General features: G+C 34.8%; 1 protein-coding gene across 1 annotated transcript; it reads right to left on the bottom strand.

Moving 5' to 3' along the window:
* Positions 1-9,076: 9,076 nt before the first annotated feature.
* LOC120347540 (cilia- and flagella-associated protein 299-like) lies at positions 9,077-22,581 on the bottom strand. Its single transcript, XM_039417557.2, has 7 exons — positions 22,358-22,581; positions 21,252-21,420; positions 20,633-20,763; positions 11,832-11,922; positions 10,569-10,711; positions 10,032-10,161; positions 9,077-9,678 (listed from the first exon to the last, which is right to left on the bottom strand). The coding sequence occupies exons 2-7, from the start codon at positions 21,360-21,362 to the stop codon at positions 9,580-9,582; spliced, it is 705 nt and encodes a 234-aa protein (XP_039273491.1). The 5' UTR covers positions 21,363-21,420; positions 22,358-22,581; the 3' UTR covers positions 9,077-9,579.
* Between the last annotated feature and the right edge of the window lie 436 nt (positions 22,582-23,017).

The following is a 23,017-nucleotide window of genomic DNA, read 5'->3' as shown; positions in this document are numbered from 1 at the left end:
AGGCAAGTGCAACTGTTTGCGCATACAAAATGCCCAATGATAAATTTTTAATGAAAGCAAAGTCGACACAGACGGGGAAATTGTGTCGCGGATGACTGACAGCAATGCGTGTTCGGTGATTGATGAAACGATGGATGCCGGTTGCTATCTTTTGTATGAACATATTTCACTGCCTATATACAGTACCACATGTATATTCAATTCTATAGAAGAAAAGGATAATTTTATCATTAAATAGTATTGGTCGAATGCATTGGTTACGCGGATAGCGAAATGCACAAAACGCCAAAATCGTACATCCAGAGAATAAGAAATCGTAAGTCGAAGATGAATTTTGCTTCAACTTAACGCAGTTACTTACTCAATTTAGGGATCAGGTCGTTGCCCTTGTCGCAATATTTTATGATCCTACAGCTTATAAATATATGCAAGTTTTTAGGTGTGGTTAATATAACATTACGCGGTTGACTGAAATGATGTCCTAATCAGTCTTTGATAAAAAAAATTTTAATCGCGGTTTAACTGTGACAAATGTGTAATGAAGGATTTACTTATTGAAAATTACAATATACAGTTTACATTAGCTAAGTAAGTTTAGTCCGTCATGTTACTTGAGTACAGGATGATCACCTGTTTTCGCAACAAGTAAGATAAGATTAACGGACGCAGGTGAAATAAATTAGCTCAGTCAACACATTCGTTGCCAATTACATCCACATTAGTCGTTTGTTCACACCTCACCTTTGCACTCTCTAATCGTTTGCTTTCTTCCGCTGCCTCTTCTCGTCGGTGAGTCGACTTTCATCCTGTCAGCGGGCACTTGATTTGGCAGTGTAGCATTTTCAATAAGCGCAGTGTAAGTAAACTGATAAAAAAAACTAAAGACAGTGTAAAATTACTGTGATTCAAACTTGGTCATTTTTGAATTGTTAAATTTAGATTAACAATATTTCTGTTATACACTTTAGTTCGAGCGCTAGATTTATAATGCCGGACGAAATTGTCGTATGTATCATGCTCGGCGAACATAGGCAATATGTGCACATATAGGCTATCGAAAATCTTCAAATACACAATAACAGCATAATATATAATTATTTTACTGATTTGCAACCACGTGATCAGCTAGTATCAATAAACCGGCCGTTGAGAGCTCACACAATATTTGCAGTCGATCGCAACTCGCTATACAAACGCAGCTTGCGATTGGGTGTCTAACTGACAGATTAGTCACATTTATCTGATAATCATTTTATCGTTATTACTTCATATAAAACCCAGTGCTTGCTGAATGTAATGCATTTGTTTTGTAAATTTTTCAAAAAAAAAAAGAGCCTATGGAATTTCATTACCACAACATTCAACAGGCTTATAGAAAATTATTACACAGCCAATTACAAGACGTGAAATTCACAACTAAAATTACATATATACATTTTAAATTTAACGGAATTTTTAAATCTATTCATAAATCTCAGAATCAATGCGTTAACAAGCAGAAATGAAATATCATTCATAATTTCCTTGGCAAGATTTTGTAGTGTTAAAATAATGGCACATCGACAGCAAAAAAGGTTTGTTCACAAAGTTACACCACATTTGAGAATAACTCACTTCATTTCAAAAGGTCAATATAAGTTCATGACTAGCATACGTTTCTTGCGCTTTTATCGAACAGTATGCGTTGAAGATGACATTTATCATAATATATACTAAACGCACCCACAAAAACGGATGTCGTTCTCTGATAACGCTCTCTGCCCAAAGATTTCAGAAATACAGTTAATAATATAAAAAGGACTGTAACAACAGTCGGTAAAGCATCTGCCATGTATATGTATGTAATGCACCAAACTCTCATAATTGATAAGACAATCAAACTTTCGTTAAAATACCGCACATTTCAAGAGATAAACATTGACATATATCTGGAATTAAATAAAAAGTAAACGTTGACAAAATGGATGACTTAATTCAAGTGATAGATTTACAGGCTTAGTTAGGTATTATATCGCAGAGATAATATAACAATAGTTAGTTGATTATTTGGGTTATTCGACATTTGGGCCTAAAATAAATATATTTTTGCATTTGCGCGTCGGGTTCGTACACAAACCCGATATTAAATTATACAACCAAACGTCGCACGCACTAGATCGGTGCGAAGAAACGAAACAAATTATAATAAAATATGGACAGTCATATACAATGTTATTCAACAAACCGGCTAACATTTCACATTAAAGTTCCCTTAGCCTGCCTGACAGACTATGGTTAGCTTCGTTCCCCGCTTCTCTTATAAACACTATGTGACGCATGATTTTGTACAATTCGCATACTATTGTACTACGGACCAAGTGTAATTGTAATTTTACAAATACGAGTGTTCTAGCTATGGGCAACATCGAATGATGATAAGCTTTTCCATCCAAAAGTTTCCGCAAATATTTTACTGGTCCAATTATCCAGCTGGGATTTTTGGATTATTTTCGACAAATGGAATAATATTCATATAGCAGGTGCTTTCTACCTCCTGCAGTGAGCGAGTATAACCGGATCATCTGATAAGTACAACTCGGGTTGGTCTATGTTTATAATGGAATTGAGAAAGTGAATAAAAAGGAAGAGTGCTTTTAATTTTCGATATGATGCGGCACATTGCTATGGTGAAAAATGGTATTGTAAATTAAACTATTGAATCTAAAACATAGCTTTGCAAACAAAGTGCAAAACGTGAAAACACTTCTATTTTGCTAAGAAAAAGTTTCGTTGCGGCTGCATTTTTCCATATTTGCTCATTTTGGTTCAACTCTCAAAAATGAATATAGTTTAAGAAAGCATTTATTTTCATAGCACTCTTCATTATTTGAAAATACAGGTCAATTATGTACATTATTTCAATGCGTACAAATACTTGTTATTGTGTTTTATCTCCATTGTGACAGAAAAATTCATTTTCACGAATATGATATGGGAATGACCGCATTCAATTCCATTTTAACACGACAATTGATCGTGTTTAGCGCGAAAACATGGGTCGACTTTTTATTATTTTATAGGCTTATGACGAGATAAACTGCGTCATATTACACAAAGGTGTGAAATTATCAAGATGAACATCTTTCATTTTGCGAATTTGATGCGACAGTTTCAATTTTATCGCACCTCGGGCAATGGGTCAATTACAATTCAAATTCAATACTTTGTAATAAAACGCCTAATAGGAACCGTATTTCATAAAAATTCAATATTTCTACTATATGCTTTGCACACGGGGGTAAACCATCGCAAGACAAAAACACTCACCTAGAAGAGAAAAGGTTACATAAAAATGTGAACGTGCAGCTACTGAAGAATCAGTCAGAAACGGATTATAGACACTCAAGTTCTACTGAAGCAAAGAAAAATTGATGACTTCAAATTGTTATTAAAGTACGGGTTTTTAGGTGAAACTTAATTTCCCTGCAAAATTTTCACTTAACTATTTATATTTCTATGTTACGCACAAATGCTGCGATACGTTTTATATGGATGTCGGTATTGGTATTTGGTGAGCAAATGTCGAAAATTTGTACAACCGAAATACACATGTTCTAGCCCAGTCGTCCAGTCGTAGGGTGACCATACGTCCTCCTTTTGGAGGATGTGTCCTCCTTTTCCGTTAAAACATTTGTGTCCTCCGAGGACGCTCTAAAATGTCAAAATGTCCTCCCTTTTTCACGGGATTAAATATTTGGAATTCTCCTATATTATCGAAAGTTTTTGATATGTTAAGAAAATTCCAAAGTCAGTAGAGACTTGTAATAAATCATTATACACATGACAAGCAATGCATTGCAATAGCAGAGAATGACTCTGGTGATAGCATGCAGACGGGTTTACTCTAATTAAATGCACACTTCTCATGCTTACTCGTTTACTACGTAAAATCGTTTTGTTTCACAATTAGGTTTTACGCCGATTTTTACGATAATACAAAAAAATAACCCAGCAATGTTGACGACAATGTGTCCTCCTTTTAGGGTTTGGAAATATGGTCACCCTATCCAGTCGTCGAATAAAGTTTTTGCGCACGAGAGCGTACACGCAAGTAGCGGTTAGCCATAAAACCAGTTTTTCCTGAATACATAGCAGCACCAATATTTTATTTACTTAACTACTTATAAGAGCTATTGCTTTGACAATTATTATGTCTCTCTGTTTTGGGTTGAAACTAGACTTTCTAAATCTGTTTTTTCTCAGGTTTGCACAGTAAATATACAATAACTGTTTTATGGATTGCGCAGTGTGCGAGAGGGATCCCGTATAAGCGTGAAAAAGTGTCAATACTGGTACAATGACTGTATTGGTATGTACGACAGGCATGTAACCACATACACATATTTATAATGTTCAATAATTGCTAATCGAATTTTAATACAACATCAAGATTTAAAGTATACTATGGATATGTTCTATCATAAAACTCCCTCGTTAAAATAAGTAAATTAAAATTAAACAAAAATCCACATTTCATGACAATCGTTATCGATATTTTCCTACTACATCTGCTTTTCGACGAAACTTACCACATCGTAAAGATCGATGTCAGACAGGTGCTTGCTCGAAGTTGCGTTAAATAAAAATATGAACTATGGCACAATCGAATTTGAGTCACAGATACGTTCCCACGACGAGGTCCAGCTGCACTCAGAATGGATACAACTTGATTACCGGTGAGTTAGTTACATATTTATTCAGAGGAATATAATAACAATAAAATGGCTACCTCATTGTTGTATTTCGGTGGTTTATAAAGCCACAGCGGAAACATAAACATTATCAAGGAATCTTAGAGCAAAAAGTTTTCAACATTCCACTAAAACCAAAATCCGAAAACCAGCTCTTGTGAGGTAAAATAACATAATTTCAATTAATCAAGTTCAACAGTTGCCGTTATTTTTACTATTAGACGAATCGTCGCCATAGCACAAATAATTCTAGCATGCATCATGTTCCTTCCCCATCCCAAAACACATTATCGACAATAGAAAAATTTTGGTCGCTCAAAACATATTGTGTCAACTTCAATACCCGTTTATTGACTTGTTAATTTTTCATAGGAATTTTACGTTAACCTCTTTTTTGTGTAACGACTTTGCGAAGCACATATTTATTTTTAAGGTTTGCTCTGCCACACCTTTGTATGGCGAAAGCCGTTCTAGTCACAGAGATCAAGAATTTAAAAGGAACTCTATTGCATTGATGTGTGGTGATGTATTCGAAAGTTCCATGATGATTACACATCATGGCCAATTTTCAAACGGATTTGAACGCCACATACAATTGTTAATGAACTTCAAATATTGAGCTGTAATTTTTTAAACAAATAAGTCGACAATCATTTGTTTTCAGTTAGAATTAGGCCGAAACAAAATATACCACGAATAAAAATATTGCAGTTATTGCCTGCGATGATGCATAACAGGTGGACTAAATCTTAGTTTAGCTATACCGACGTCAAAATTTGGAACCACTAGTTTTGTATGACTTGTAAAACCGCGAAAGCAACTAGTGGTAACTGAAAAATCAACAACAAGCGTTACCAAGAACCGTAATTATCAGGTACATTCTTTTGTTATTTGTATCAGTAACAGTTACAAGATGCCTGTCACGTGGCTGTCGTTTCATTCACCGAGATTGAGGTAATTGTGCGAATATCGCACAGCTGTGTAAACATGAAGCGATTTGTCGATCCACTTAACCAGCGAGGCATAATGCAGTGCAGAGAGGTACGTTACGTTGGTCTGTCATAATACATATAAACTTATGTTTGTCAGTTAATCTGAGATGGGAAATATTTACATTATTTCATTACACGATGGCTTAACTAAGCACGGGACGAGAGGGCGAACAGGTGTATTACACTCGATTCTCATGCTTGAGAAATATAATTAGAAAATGTTCACATAGTATTAAATTCATTATAACTTATCTTCAACTATCATCAAATCATAATTGGCAAAGATAAATTGCATTTTAATTTTTGACATATCATTCCGACATATTTGAATGAATAATAATAAACAAAGAATTATGATATGAACTCGTAGATGAAAATTTAAATCATATTTTGCGAAATTCACTAAAATTAGGGCCGTAGGTATTTTTATATAGAAATATTAAAAATAATTAGTAAAAGCACACATATACCCAAATCAATGCATAAGAAGTATAGAATTGGACACACTTCAACTTGAATATACCCTCCAAACGTTATGAGGAAGACGGAAAAAATTATTTTAGTCAGTACAACACCAAGGAAAGCTTATTTTTAATTTGAGAATTTTGATGCTATCGGAATTCCGTAGCATATATATTCCACATAATGTAAACTGAAATCTCCCCTCTCGAAGGTACTTGAATATTGTCTAAAATAAAAGGCATGATCAAACTTCATGAATTTATGTCTGAAGAATTCCTACATATATCTACCGAAATGTGTAATAATTTGACTTAAACATATTGGGAATTTATTAGTTACCTGTGTAAATATGTATTTAATGAATGGGGGTTTGACAGACATGAAATTTGAAACGCGTAAAATAATCTTGGGTAGGATTGGGGTAGGGTTGGAAAGTTTTTCACTCAATCCAGGTTTCTAGTGTAAAATGAAATGGTTACAAAGATGGAAACGATGTTCATGTTTCATCCATTTTAGAGCAGTGGGACGCATCAAATTTGCACGTATTGTGTAATCGTCACGTTAAAATGGCACCCTGATTATCTAATTTTATTGGTTGGTTCAATTTTAAATTATGCCAACCACATATTTTGTTTTGCGGGTCACGAACCGAATGCATGTGAATGTTATGATGAGAATCAGATCTCAAAACGATAACGGCCCAATGTAACCCGAATAACACACGGCCATTCAATTGAGAGAAATGTGGTTGAATCAAGAACTACAGGAAACTAGAACTTGACCATCCAATGAAGTGTTTTTATATTTCACGGATACCGGTAGTAGAAGCAGTTCTTTGCGCTCTCACGCTCTTAAGAATGCAATATCTTGTCGTGGTTTATATATATATATAGTTCAAGTTAGTGGTTACAAACCGACATTATATTCCACAAATAATATTAGCTTAGCCGGTTTAGTAGAAACGTAAGTTCGTCGCTGATGCCTAAGCAGGCCTATCTAATGAGAAGGCTTATCTTAAAGAAGAATTTTATTGTGGTCTAAGTTGACGCCCAGAATCGGCAAACTGTCTCAGATGTACGATTGAGAAAACTGTACAAGGTTCCAGCCTGATATGGCATTTCAGAGAATCAAATTCGGTTCAATACTGTAACAGACTTAGAACGTCACTGGTGGTTTTTTAAAACTGCGAAATTCAGCATTCCCATCGCTGTTTCTTCCTAAAATTTTGATTGTAAATAATCTGTGCTTAGATAAATATAGGTTGTCATCATAAAATAAAACAAAATTTCCAAGAATTCGTGGGTACTGACCTCAAGCAGTGATCTCGAACAACGTTTGCACCTGGTGTATTGGAAAGAAATTTCAACTCTATCGGCACATTTTGCCCCACAAAACTCGACAAACAATTCATATTTGTCGGAAGATGAACGATATAAGCAGCTGGCCAGTCCAAAGGATTTTGCATGAAAAAGTGAATAATTTTAGGATAAAGTCTTCAAATGCGCTTTTATTGTTAGAAAGAAGTAATAATGAACACGTTTTTGGGCATCTTCGTATAAGGAACATCTGCTAATATTTCTTGCTGTTTATTCAGGTGTTTTATAATTAAATCATCATCAACATCGAAAAAAGAACTCAAAGTTTCTGTGAAAGTAATTTTAGTCGATCAAATGTACCCAGCTGGCGTCCATTTTGTATCAACATCTACTTCCGACACGTTCTAAAACGGAAATTACAGGCATGTTTTGAAAAAATGTGATGGGACATGAAACTCGGAAGCGCCAGTTCCAGGCACGTGACTGTCACGTTCCAATCGTGATTGGATTTTATCGTGGCTGTCGTCTCTCACAATCTTGACGATCATTTTCATGAAGCTTTTCTTTGTGAATTTGCAAAGCCTACGCCATATATTTCGAGAAGGTTCATTCACGGTATCAAGGTATGTGTCGTTTTTTCAGTGGACGACATATTGATATTTTCCGCTGAACCTCTTTTTGTGAACACGTCCTTTTCAAGAATGTAGCTTTTGTTAGGCTGTGTACACGAGCTGTAAATGCTGTCGTAGAATTGTCAGAATTTCTTCATGCATTCTCTGGGAATCAAGTTCAGTGATGTTTTTTTTTGTATAGCGGACTTGGACTCACCCATAATCACTGACCCGCGCGTTTGAAATCTAAGTAAACGTCGTCAGAAAACCAAGACTTCGTGAATGGCGTCACGACCAAAATGTGAAATCCCGAACGCACGTACTCCGATTATCGCCGTAAAGCATAATTTCGTTTGGTTCAAGGTGACAGGTCATAAATTTAGAAGCACTGAAGATCAATTTGACATTGTGAAAAATTGTCTAATGGAACACAGAGTGCAAAAAGTCACCGAAATTCCCGTCGAAAAGATGATCCTCTGTTTATTTCACGGGCTATGTCACGCCAAGTCTAATTACTGGTGACGGTGCATGATCCTCCGGAACGTGTGTCAAGATAGAATGCGCTTTATCTCTGCCCTTCACTAGCAACACCGATTCACTCACAACACGCAACCCAAACAATAACGCGGGTCGAAAGTGAATATAATAATATTTGTCCTTGTGCGGTATCCTTATGGGTAGATGTGCATAAACTTGAGTCTAGTCGATGACAAACACCTGGGTGCCTTTGAGAGCGATACACAAAGCGAGGTACTGTTGCGGTATATCGAAGTGTATTCTAAAACAATGAACATCCTGACCGCAGAATTTGAGAAATTGCATTTGTGAATTGTTCGTTTCGTGAGTGTAAATGAAGAAAATAAATCGACTCGCGGGCAAAATCTCCAATAGAAATATGCATTGTACCGTGCAATGTATTTTGTACTACAAATAGGGTTGTTTCCTATTTTCAACAAAAAGCAAAACCAGGTAAAATAAATTTATTTTAAAAATTATTACAACATTATAGTGCGGTAATATGTGTAACTAACATCAGTATTTCGAAAATTTGAGAGTTTTTCATTTTGTTCATTTGTACTTTGTATGTACAAGGTGATACCAACAAAAAAGAATCAGTTAATTTAGAACATATTCCAAAAAGAACCTAACTTTCGTGAAAAGCGTCTTATATTACTAAAACTTTTGAGTATAAAAATACACAAACAGAACAGAATTTAAGTGTTAAACAAGTGTAAAATGAATTTTCTTTATATTCGTTGAATCGTTGGAGTAAATATTAAATTCATGGGTTCTGTTTTGTTGGCCACCATGTAATATAAAGAAATCACTGATTACAAAATAAAATACAGTGTAAATTCGAATAAATTTTTACAATTTCCTTAACAGTTTACTTAACAAAAAATGGTATAAATGGGCTTACACGTCATGAAAATAAAACAGAAAAAGATAAGTAAATTTCATCAAAATTTTATGTTTTTCTTCTCGTGATATGATCGTATATTACTACTTGAATATACTGGTCGGTTTCAATTGGTGTCCGCGTTGAGTTGTCTCCTGGAGTTTGAGCCTGCAGCAGAAAAATGGTATTTGTTATATCAAATGATTCTGAACTTTCCAAAGCGCCAAAAGTACAGAATGATCCAAACAGAAAGAGCAGTCAGGTCACTTGGAACCTATTTTGGGGAGAACATAACTTTCGTGAAAAGCGTCCTAGATAACTGTAATTTTGAAGTACAACCATCCAAAAAAACAAGTTCAAGTGTTAAATAAGTTTACTTATTTTTCGTAAAAGTCAATTAAGAAATGCATGCGTTTTTTTTGGGTCACGCTGTATTACCTCTGATTAGTTTCATTGCGAGTAAAATATTTTGATATTAGATGATTGAGAAACGTTTAAACTAAAAGTGACATAAAACAAACTTTTGGATCGACGTTTAATATTTTTCTGTCTCTTTTATTTTTGAAAAGAAGTCCAGATGCATTTTCGGCGATCACTTGATAGTTAGGAGTAGGATTCGAAGTTGATGTCTGAGTTTCCCAGTTGTAAAAGCTGAAGAAAAACAAGAAGGAAAAATAATGAAAAATATAAAAATGTTTGTGAATTGTAACGTAACGTAGTTAGTCGGGGTACAAGATAACCCGGAAGTTTGAAAAATGAACTATCGGTTTCCGTCTTTACCACCAATATCGTGTCCTAATAAGCTATCAGTACATCGAATTGAGGGGCTGATAAACAGGCTGAACACCAGAATATTGTCAACATATTCCCAGCATATAAGATACTGGTAGTAGTGAGGATGAATATATGGTACCAAATATATGTGCCAATATATTATATGTGTAAAGTTTTCTATAGAAATTCAGAAAACAAAAGTCGGCCGTGTTGTATTGTAATACACAGTAGGTAAGTACCTTATTACTCAATAAAGTTACTACACCAAGTTATGAATTTCTAACCTCAAATCTGAAGGTCTTGGAAGTAATCGTTTCTTTCCAGAAAAGTAAGGTTCAAAATCTTCAGTTTTAAGTCTATGAGCAAAGTCAATGTATCCAGATATTTCCTGTCCTCGTGCATTTTTGTCTCGGATAAATATAATGGACTGTAAATAGTAGACAGTGCATAGTTACAGGATTGGTGTGACGAAGTGAGTAGTATGCTATATATTTCTGCAACTCGTAATAATGCGTGGACAAACAGGAATTGGCAATTAACAAATCAAATACTAATTAATTTAGATACTATCAAGTTGTTGCTTCGTCGCTAATTTTCTAATTCTATTTAATTTGTTTATCTTTGATAAAATGATTATTAATTAGAATCAGGTTTTAAACCCATTGACTCCATATATCTTGGAAAAACTTATCCTAACGCAATAATAAGGATAGTACTTTACTTTTTGATATTCAAATAATTGATAATCGATTTAAAAATATATCCATATAACTTCATGAAGTTATAGATAGGAACGACGAGTTATACTTATTTAGCAATTCACTAAAGCGTTTTCAAGCTGAGGTTTTGGGGGGAAGAGAGCAAACGTAACAGTTTAAGAAAAATTACCATAATCCAATTAAACCACTTTATCAGAATGTAGCGGTTGAATTCCCCGGGTAACGTGAACTACGAAACCCATCAACAAAAGCTTAGCGTAATATGTTTAATAATTTGTACGGGGGTAAAATTAAGATTAGTGAGATTGAACGCGTTTGGTCTGCGTTAGAACAGAAAACGCATACTGGACTATAGTGCTGCTAGGCGTCACGCCTGCAAAATCCGATGTTTTCAGTCAACCGTACACCTATAGCACAAAAACTCAAAAATCGAGATGACAAGAGTTTTTGCAGCTGAAACAACTGTTAAACCCAGTTCGGGCTATGCAAACATAGGTTTGGTTGACATTGTAATTCTGTCACACTGAACACATTTTGTCATCCATCGTGTGACGCAAGTTTAATGCACTAACACCTGTAGTTTGTTTCAAGTGTGCAGCAGATCAAATTTCTTGCCCTTTGTCCACTTAAGATGGACGGAACATAAAGTCAAATGTTTTTGCAGTGACATATAAACGGCCAATTTACATTTGTTGTTATTATAAGAAACATCGTACAGAAAACATCGTACAGTTTTTCTTAAAGGCAATTTGGCGACTTGAACGCAAAGAACGAAAAATAGATATATGTTTGAAATTCGTCAAAATAGGTACTAATTAATAAACATACCGTCATTTTGCCGCTCCTGTTTCCTTCTTCCCTTTGAGCTAACGATCGCAGAAATGTACTTTTCAAATCCTTGCCGGAGCTTGCTAATGTTCTGTAAATATATAATGCTTGGTTAAAATAATAAAAAAATTACGCATAATCTTTATATCATACGATTATATCATTCTATGGAATGTGAGATATAATAAGTTGAAAGAATCGCGGGCGCTCCCGTAGTATGTGCAACAAGATAGCAGACATCTGAACATAGTGTGTGTACCAGGTTAGGGTTAGGCCATAATTTTATTCTAATTTTCCTTATTTTAGTTCTATTACGAGTTTGGGGACTAGCCAAGTGACTCCCGTAAGATTTATACCTGAAATTATGGCCAAATCCTAACCTGATACACATACTACGTTCCGGTGTCCGCCGTCTTCTTGCACATACTACGTGACTACCGAATCGCGGAGTCATGTCTGTAGCGTAGCAGAATGAACAAACTCGAAATTGACAGCCAAAACAACTCATGTTGTTTTCCAAACATGTTTTAAACAGAAAAACAAACTAAATAACAATTCTAATGTATACGAATTTCTGAATCAAATTCAATTATTAAATTAAACGTCTCAAATGAAATGAATTACGGAAAACAAAATGATGTCTTAAAGCGAATCGTTTTATTTCAAGAACAGGATTCGAGAAGGGAAATTGAACAAAAAAATACCAAACTAAAAAACTTTGTTTTTGGGAAGGCAAAATGAACATAGAGCTATATGCATTTTCGTACAAATTGGATCAAAACTCCACTGAACAGATAAACGAACAATATTGATATATCTCGCCGGCCCACAGGTGTCCACGATTATAAGGATATTGAGTTACAAATTTCCTCAATAATCGGAGAAAGATCGGGTTAAAAGCAATGAAGAAACAAAACTAGATAAACATAGAAGTTATTACGATAATAGTTAATGATCGAACAAGTGTGGACCTTGACTAAGAAAGAACGGAAATGGGTAATGCTTTGCATCTGGTAATTGATGCATACATTACTTTTCAAAACTCTCTAGTCGGAGAAAAGCTGTGAATAGTTCTTAAAAGTGGTTAAGTTTCATTTAACGCGTTCTTAGTATTAAGGCAAATCTCCCGTTGAATTGCTGATTATAGGTTTGAAAATATGGAATGAGATTTTCACACTATAATAAAAGATCGCGAAAGAGGTCGACCGGTACTCGGCAACAAAACACAACACAAGAAAGCAAATACCATAATTGGAGACAGTCTCCACAAAGTTTACCCAAACTCTAACAGACCAACGCAGTATTTCCATTCTCCGTCAAAATCAGACCACAAAGGTGTATGCGCGGTAATCGCCTAACAGGTGTAAATGATTGCAGTCCGCCATTTACCGGGTTAGTCGAGATATCCTTTGGATATGGGAAGTCGCTTTGAAGACGGATGGTTTTGTTATTATTGAAATTATTTTTCCGCCTAGGATTGGCCGATCGTAATCTGTGTTAGATAATTTAAGCTTGATTGAAAGTCGACTTAAGTTGACTTGAAAACTGCCACGACGATTGGTATAAGCGGAGATGGATACAGTAGCCAAGAAAAACAAAGCAAAGATCAGGTTAATCTTGTCGGCTTAACTTTTATTGTGGCATTTTACGCTGAATTCCAAAGTATATTAATGTGTAAAATACCGTCAAAATCTAAATAATCTATGGAAAACAATGTCCCAGTGAGAAAAAGGCGAAATTGAGAAAAAAATTGAAAAAGTGCACGAAACTAATGTCTACTTTTTATATTCAATACTAAAATGCGCAAAATCTTGTTTTTGGTATATATACGAAAGCTGTCTGAGGGAATAAACATGTCAGCAAAATATCATATATATATCAAACAAAGGTCATCAGAATGTTAATGTTACTGAACAAAGAATAGCTGGTTTATAACATAGGGTGTAACGTTACAGTGCACACAATATTTTAAGAACATTTGAATATGATTGATACGACAAAATCCGTAAGTAAACTTGAAATTTTACAAATTCTGGGTGGCGAAAAGTTACTCGCTATACTCCATTACCATATCAAGTATTACAAGTGTTTGGTATATCGTAAAACATACTTATGAAGCTCAAATAGCATTTGAGAGAAATGGAATCTACATCCCTTGTAAATACAAAATAATTAAAATACATTATGTATAGAAATATATGTTGGTTCGGTCAAATAAAGCAGTCTACTTGGCCAATGATCGCAACGGAACTCAGCCTAATCTTCACAACTCAGAATTCAAAATTACATTTTTTTGTTTAGCCATGAGCCAACATTTAAAAAATAAAAGTGAAAAAATAAACTAAAAAATGAAGAAAAAAAAAGAAAAGTAAAAACAAAATTATCAAATCTTCCAAAAAACAACCGCGCACGCGTCCTCATTATTATGAAACAAGAGTGTCAAGTATCAAAATGCAATTTACATTTCCGGTGCCAAAAACTTGCGGTCAACAAACTCAAACAATAGGATATAACATGAAATAAAAGAAAGGGAGAGATAGCGATCGTCAATAGCACAATTTTGCGATATTTAATAGCTGCCAGTGCACACAATGTCAAGGAGCTAGAGTGAAACAATATACGGTATCCGTAACGCGAGATTAATGCTCTGCGTAGGACAATTTGTAGGTGGTGGAATTGTTGCCACATATTTGGTATTAGGTGTGGATAACAAAAGCAATTTTTACGTAAAGTTAATTTCAGGATAACAAGTTCACAGTGTGCCTCGAATTCCCAAAAACTGTCATCGAAAAAGTACTCGTAAAAAGAGCAGTCTAAACCAAACGGATTAGTGGAGATGTAACGCAAAAAAATAAATTACATACATTCATTCGTATAAATTGGAGTTTGTATGTATTTTTATATAACATCATTGGCGTTCTGAAACCCGGTGTCTATGTGGCGGCCCAATAACCCTTGGGGAGTGATCCATCCAAATGACGAATGGAGCCTTATATCAATCCCTATTCCAACAAATGTAATAAACTAAACCCTGTGGTTTTGAGTTATTTTTTGTTTTGAAACCATGTAATCCTGAAAAGTTACAAATTGAATTCTAACAAAAATTGGCACCAAGTATTCCGACAAAAAGCTTAAATTTAAAAACCACATTTAGACTACTATTTCCAACAATTTCGCGGTTTCACTTACAACGAAGCTTCATAGATTGAAAAGTTTCTGCTTTCTATCACATGTAATATGTTTTTCAGTTCCATAGTTTATGATTCGATCATACTAAGGTGAACGGCGGACTTGTGTCGGGCGTTGAAGCATTATTAATGGATAGATTATTCATTGGATTAAGTCCCCGCTAAGAGCTGCTATCAATAAAAAACCGGCACGAATCGTTTGCAAGGATAAAGGGGTTATCAAATCACCGACAGCTTGCAAAAACAATATATTTTAAAAATTAATTGAATAAAACATCCGAATTATTGATATACTTGAACGTTGGTTCCAAAAATTCACATATTTCGCATGAATATTAATAGTTATTTTAACGAATGAAGTTTTTTTATACGGGAGTAATTAAAAATGCAAAGCTGTATAATATATATAAGCAAACTTATAGACGTCAAGTTATTATCATTTGTGCTATTAATAAATCTAACTCCGAACGGAATTTGCAATATGAATTCGCGTAACCGTCGCTAGTATTCGGATATAATTTTCACTCAAGTCCATATTGCTTTTGTATCTGGATACGAAAAACAAAACAAATAAATGGCGAGAAACATAATAAATGATGAAATCATTGAAATCCATTCGTCAAGATGGATCGGGTCTTGCGTGAAGATTTTGTGTTCATTCAGAGTAAAAAAATATTACCAGACATCAGAAACATACAGTTCGCAGGTGCGCTAACAATGGTAGCAACATGGCTTACAAGGATACTTAGTAAAAATGTTTACTACAAAAGCCCCACCGACAAAAACACGTGATAAACCCTATACGACGTTAAAACTTGATAAAAAAAAATGCCATGCTCGAACAAACGTACGCCGCACGTAAATAGCATTATATGGTACGGTTTATCTATGATATATAATCGAGCATGTCTACTCTAACAAATTGATGATTTCATCAAACACACAAAGATACATGCCACAACTTCCTAGAAGGGTGTGAAAAATCGTACTGGGCCAGTGTCGATTTCAAAGTGACCGGACCCCCCATTGTGTCCTGTGGTGTAGGGGCACCCATTGTGCAAAAAGAGTGACCTCACTTTTCCATCACCAGGAAAGGTAAGGTGTCGGGAACGGGGAGAGACGCGAAACCTGAGACAATTTACTGTCTGGTATAACCCGTCGTGTAAATTTACTAGGACGTTTTGTTCGACGAAACCGCGGAATTGCCACACAGAATATACTCCACTTGACGCAGATGACATTAACATGGAATTTTAACGGATAACAGCTGGAAACATCGGCATAAGTGACCGCAGGGTTAGGAGGTCAACTCTTTCCCAAGCATGAGTTACTATAGCCTTGTCGAGCAAGAAATTCTTTCACGAGCGACTATTGGCATTCCTCGATCTCAAGTAAACAAGTTGTTTATGCTCAGTTCTGAGAATTCTCGAAATGACTTTGTACCAATCGATTCAATAATGAACTAAACACTTAGTCGGAGAAATAAATCTAATGAGAGAACAATGGAGTATATAGTAAGTACTACATTATTTACGGAATGCAAATACTAATGTAACAGCTGTGCAATTACTGTATCAACGCGAAAGAATGAAGTCAATATGAACTAACTGAAACACGGAGTCATAATCAAATATATGGACAGGGATAAAGTTGGTTACTTTGGTAACCGTCATGTAAACATCTGTCGTTTGCTGATCACGTGATCATCAGACGTAATGAAGAAAAAGAAGGAAAAAACTCATATGAAATTTTTAATAATATAAATTATTAACCTTCGGGGGTACTGGACATTTAACTGATTGGCCTAGTAATTTTAGAGAAAAACGTTGACAACAACAGCATCAATTTAGCTTATTGGTCCGGTCCGTCCATGACGACGCTTAAACAGTTATCAATATTCTGAATCAATTTCGACCCAAATAAAACGTGAAATTTTCTGCCTACTTCTAGAATTTTTTTTCATTATTATCGGGTATGATTCGCGGGTAAATTAATTGTGCTTATGGTTGAAGTATGATGTTGGTTGGAAGTATAATGCTAATTGCGGTAATCTTGGAGACGTGCGGCTAGTTCTTTGTTTAGTATTTCGACTTTATATCGAAATAGTGACGGAAATCAAAACTTAACAATTTAATCGGGTTGAATGAAAGTACGAGATAAGTTTTGAAAACAAATTCATTATTTTGCAAATTTCTATTCTATTTGTAATGGGAAGGAAACCGCGTCAGTTTCAAATGAAAGGAGTTTATTGAGCGGAAAAGCAAAACAAAAATAATGATCTATCATTTGGTAATAAAAAAAAATTCATCCCGCCGGCGTAAAGATATCACATTACTGTGTATTGTGAGTTGTCAAAAATAAACAATATCAAAATAAGATTTCATCCAAACAATTATTAGCGTTTATTATAAAACGACGGAATATTTTGTCGCATCAGCACAGTCTCGAAATACATTAGTTTCATGCTCAAATAAATCGCACTTAAAAAATCTGTTATAGATTTGGTTATTGGTCATTAATTTATATCGAGGGAATATTGTATAATGTTGCATTAACAGCGATATTCAAGATTCGATATTTTAAGATTCGGTTCGGTTTGAGTTCGAACTTGTAGTATTGTGTTCACTCTGGTATTTCAGCTAAAATATAACATAGATTTTGCCATTATTTTCTATTAGTTCGGATTAGAACATTTAAAAATTACAATATATACTGTTGATTAATTTCGAAATACAAAAGTATTCCTATACTGAAAGTGACAATATATTGCAATTATAAATGTTTGTATGTCAGGTATATATACCCATCTAACAAGGAGACACTACAGAAAACCAGGGCTTCTCAATCGGGAGTAAATTCATACATGGGGAAAATTTTACCCACATTGTGGAAGTACATAACAAAATGTAACAGTTGGCCGTTTGAGACATTGTAGAATTGCAGCACCCTCCATTGCGCAATAGACGTTATTACGCTCTTGCTGCAGAGAGATGCTGTCCACTTTTTCATATGTCAAAAGACAGCTGATAAAAGTTTAGGCAGGGGTAAATTTTACTCGGTTAAACTACTAAAGAAGGTTAAAAACCTCCTGCTATATACAGCAAGCCAATGCCTGCTCGATCTTATATTCAATTGTGTACAACATATTCATCATCTCATTTACAGAGAAAATATCCGAAAATTATTTCTTTAAAGTATGCTACATTGGGTAAATCCGCAATTGTTTAATTCGTGCATAGCAAAGAAAGGGCAAATAACGAGGATGAAATCCGTTTAACGAGAAACGCGAGTATAGGGTCGTAAGGTCATCGAAAACACGAATAAATGAGTATTTAATTTCGTAAACACTTGCAGTATTTGCAAGCATATTTTCGTGCAAATATAACAAATTATGGGTACACAATCCCCTATTGTTGCACAATATATAGAATTTGCAAAACCTTTAACATAGTTAAAATATAAAAATCTGGGAAGAGTAATTTGAAACATGTTTCGATGGCATGATTAATTTGAACAAAGCTATTTGATTGATATTAGGTAAATCAAATATTTTTCTTCTCCGATGAAAATGATTTATGTGCATACTTTAAGTGAGGGAATTATCCAAATACATATTCTCACACTATTAGAATAACATTCTCGGAAATGAGTTGTACATAAACATTACTGTTATTTCAAATAATCGTCCGGGGAGAAAACAAATAGTGCCATTTTAACCATCCATTCAGTTTTAAGGCCGATACATTTCACTACATGCAACCCCCATAACGCAGAAGCATGTATGTCAATTGAAGAGAAATATCTCACGTCACACAGAAACATTTTTCAAAATTTACTAAACAAAATTGAATTAGTGCCGGTGAGTGAACTTGTCAAGACGATCAAAATTTGTATTAATACCAAGATTCCTTTCAAGTAAATTGGTTTTTAACAGTTTTTACAATTTATAGAAGCATTCGGATGCAATTTCCGTGTAGCCTACTTGACAAGGATACAACCTGATTATTTATTTATTCATTTGGAGACTAATGCCTATTTTATTCGTTATGGAAGCGACTAGGGCCGCCGGTCTAATATACAGAATTACAACGACCGATCTCAATTGTGTATCAAATACCGTCTTCAAATATAATAATCAAAGGCCAAAAGTAAATTGAAGTAGAGGCCTTGACGCATGTTCTGGTGAATTATTAACCGCGTTAGCTTTTACGGAGAAGTGAACAATATATAGCGAGGGCAATCAGACCATAATCAGCAGATGACCTGCACAGGTGTCCAGCTTTTGAGAGGGAGCGTGGGGTCACAAAGGTTAAGAGTGTGATGATAATCTAACCATTGCATGATCAGGTCATTCTAGGTAATTTTTTTCTTTTTTCGTTCATCGCATCTGGTCACTAGTGACGTAAAAAGACGCACATTGTCCACATTGCAGATCAATTTACAGTTTAACAATAGTATATGAAAAATTACCAGATAATCAAAAACTGCGCATTTGTTAAACTATGATAAAATCTATAAATCCTATAGTGAACAATAAAAATCTTATCACAGATGTGTTTGACACGGTAACCGTACATTTGAACCCATGTACATTTGAACCCATGCGTATATCCACGGGTTCAATCTATATGCGGGTGCTAAAACCTATGGGTTAGGGTTAGTATGGGTTTAACTATCCGTGACACAAAAAAATTCCATAGGTGCAATTGTCATGGGTTCAAATGTACGTGGGTTCAAATGTAATGGAACAGTTTGACACAGGTTGGACAATCTTTATGCACTAGGTGAGGTAATCCGAATAATTTTTACCATACAAATAATTACTCTGTAGCGCCATCATGTGACATGTTGTGCTAAGATATTGTGCCAAATTAGAAAAAGGCCTTTGCATTGATTTTTGGCTCTTTATCTACTGAGATTCAATACTAGCATTGTTACATACCCCGCGAAGGGGTGAATATTGGTTCTTTTTATTTTTATCGTCAACAGGGAACGAAATAGTTGACATAACTAAGATAAAAATACCTGAATATTTTTATTATATTTATTTTTAGACGAGTGAAGATCTGACTCCACCTCTTTGTACATTTGAAACCTTACTTCAAGGTTTTGCATGCTTTCCTGATTTTGTCATCAGTTTTTATATTTTATTCTTTCATTCATTAGTCTATCATTTATTTAGTCTGTCGTGCTGATTACGAAGTCAAAATAGACTTACAATTATATTAAACCCTAAGTGCTTATGCCTACACTTGAAAACAAGTGGAATACAGAGTCTCTCTTTTCCTAATAATGTTTAATAGCATTTGATTAGTTCCACACCAACTTGCATGGGAAATTATGAGCTAAGAACTCCGGCACTGGGGATAAAATTTTTGGGGATTTTAATTTTTCTTTTGAATAAATTTCCTTTTTTCTAACTTTGGAGAAAAGGTGAAAATTTACTAATATAATTGAAATGAATATCATCTTAATTCTTAAATATATTTTGAATCACCTGGAAATCTCTTCAAGCCAGCATTATTTCACATCTCCTTCATACGAAAACGTTCCTACAACCCCATTTTACTTTTGAAAAAACTACTGTGTTATGTATCATATGTAAAAACATACTTTTGCTGACTTCTTTTTGAAAGTCTTGATGCTTCTGCAGCTTGTTTACGAGCCTCGAATTCCTCTCTTTTCAGAACTTCTCCGCTTCCTCTGTATCCCAGTTCCACTAGTTGACGGGCTAACTCTTCATCCTGTGTGGTTAATTTGAACTGCATTTACATGGTTTGAGTTTCATGCAATAAATTGTTACGGTATCTATAAATATACCTCTTTTAGCCTCTTGAGCCATCTTTTACACTTATAAAGATAAGATTTTCATAAGATACTTTTTAGGCTCAAGCCAGAGTCAGTAGGTTCTATCATGTGATAGTAGCTTGACATCCTAACTATTATGTCAAGACAGGCGCACATGAAAGAAACCGAGTAATATGAAATAGCCTACTAAATACAGAATATAATGCTGTAGCATCTTTGCATTCATACACAATGACTCCTAAAAATATAAGATGGGTTCATCAGAAACCTGACAGATGGCACCGTTTGAAAACATTTTGGAATATCTACTACTGAATATTGAAGATACTCAAATTTGGGTGATGTTTAAAAAGAGAATCTACACAGATCACTTGACCTTCATAGGGATCAAATTTTATAGTGTAAAAATGTAGGTTTAGTAAACCTCAAGATAGTAAAGATCCAGCGAAGTGATTTGTGAATCTAAAAAATCTTCATATGTACTGAATTCGGTCACAATATTATCAGCTCCAGCAGCAGCTTCTTCTTCCATCATCAAAAGTCAAAAATTGTAGCAGCGAACAAGCAAATTCATGTACAATAAGCAATACACTCTGTAAATACAATAATCGCACACATGAAAATACTTTGATAACCAGTACAGAATTTAATTCTGAGGGGAACAATTATGCGCAAGAGAATTACTGATCACCTCGTCATCGTAGGGTGACTTATGTTACCTGCCAGTCAGTTACGGCTTCCTCCAACTTCATGTCTATCCATCTGAAACAAATAACTAGTAACCATTTTTCGATGCAGCCTTTTGGAAAAAGACTTTGCAGCCTTGCAAAGAAACTTTGACCACCCTTGATCTAATCCACTGATGTCCAACCAGCGGCCCGCAAGTTGATTTCATGTGGCCCATAGGAAGTTTTGCTACTGATCCTCAGCCAACAGTTTACAATGAACACGAGATAAAAACCATTCTTGTGCATCGTACCATTGGTTCGCAATATTATACCAAAACACGCAATCAAAGCATATTGTAAGCTAGAAGCCACAGAAACTAGGGTACCGACATGTTTGTAACAACAAAAAGGGACACTGGAAGATGAAAATCTACTGTTATAAAATTTGAGAAAGAATTGTATCGTTAATCAAGCAAAACTAGGGCCGTTTGCTTAATATTGCATGAATAATTTTTCAGTCTTATAATTGGAAACTACATTTCGAGCTCACGCTTAATGAAATTATGGAAAAGGCAATAACAAGTGAAGAGGACAAAAAGAAAGATTATTTTGCAGTCCCAGAAGTCATTTGGGTTCAACATGGCTGGTTTAATCAATGGCTAGAAGGCAATACATCATGTAACTATGAATACATATAATATTCCGGTATTCCTGTACTTATTTTTTATAAGCAATCTTATTTTTAACAAGTCGTACGCAGGTGATACGATCAAGCAGATATCAGTCTATAACTTGATTTTGTCCTTCAATGCTAGAAGAGGTTGAACAATACAAAATAAACCTTGAAATTATAAAAACTCACCCAGAATAGCAACTCCAACAAAGTTGAGGTAGAATAGCAGAAATGAGGATAATTGGGGATTTCCCTAATGTTGTCATGGAGAACACAAACTGCTAATAATTTAGATGATCCAATTTTCTACTGATAAGTACAACTTCATGGCTGTGACAAAATGTTTTTTTTTATCTTTTTCGCTTATGGATTGTTAAAAAATAAACGAAATTACTAATGGAAAGTGGGTATTGTTTGTTTTTGTCTTGAACACTGAGGGGCGCACTTTGCTTCGACTCTAATCACTGTTCCTAAGCAACAAGTAACGCTTCACTTGCTGCGCAAATGCGATCGTGTTTTTGTGCTTGCTACTCCTCCTCATTTTCCCATTCTATCAGATAACATAATGATGGGAAGTACAGATTAGTTTTTAAGTTTCATGTATTTGATAAACTTTCCGTATAGAACGGAGCAACGCTCTTTTAAATCTTCAGACATTAAATTCCTGCCTGAAACAGAACAGACAGACAGCAGTGGAAAATTTAAATCTTGATTCTTCGGGGTAAAGTTGGCTCTTTCTTCTATTTTAGGGATGGCGAGATTTATTGAATATGTTCAGGATAGTGACGGTAGTGGGGAATATGAGATACGGTAGTTAGAGTACATCATTTTAATCATAATATTGTATTT

This window comes from Styela clava, chromosome 11 (assembly GCF_964204865.1).
Source record: "Styela clava chromosome 11, kaStyClav1.hap1.2, whole genome shotgun sequence".
NCBI classification, from domain to species: domain Eukaryota; kingdom Metazoa; phylum Chordata; class Ascidiacea; order Stolidobranchia; family Styelidae; genus Styela; species Styela clava.
Note: the sequence above shows the minus strand (reverse complement) of the source record. Positions and strands in the feature narration are given on the sequence as shown.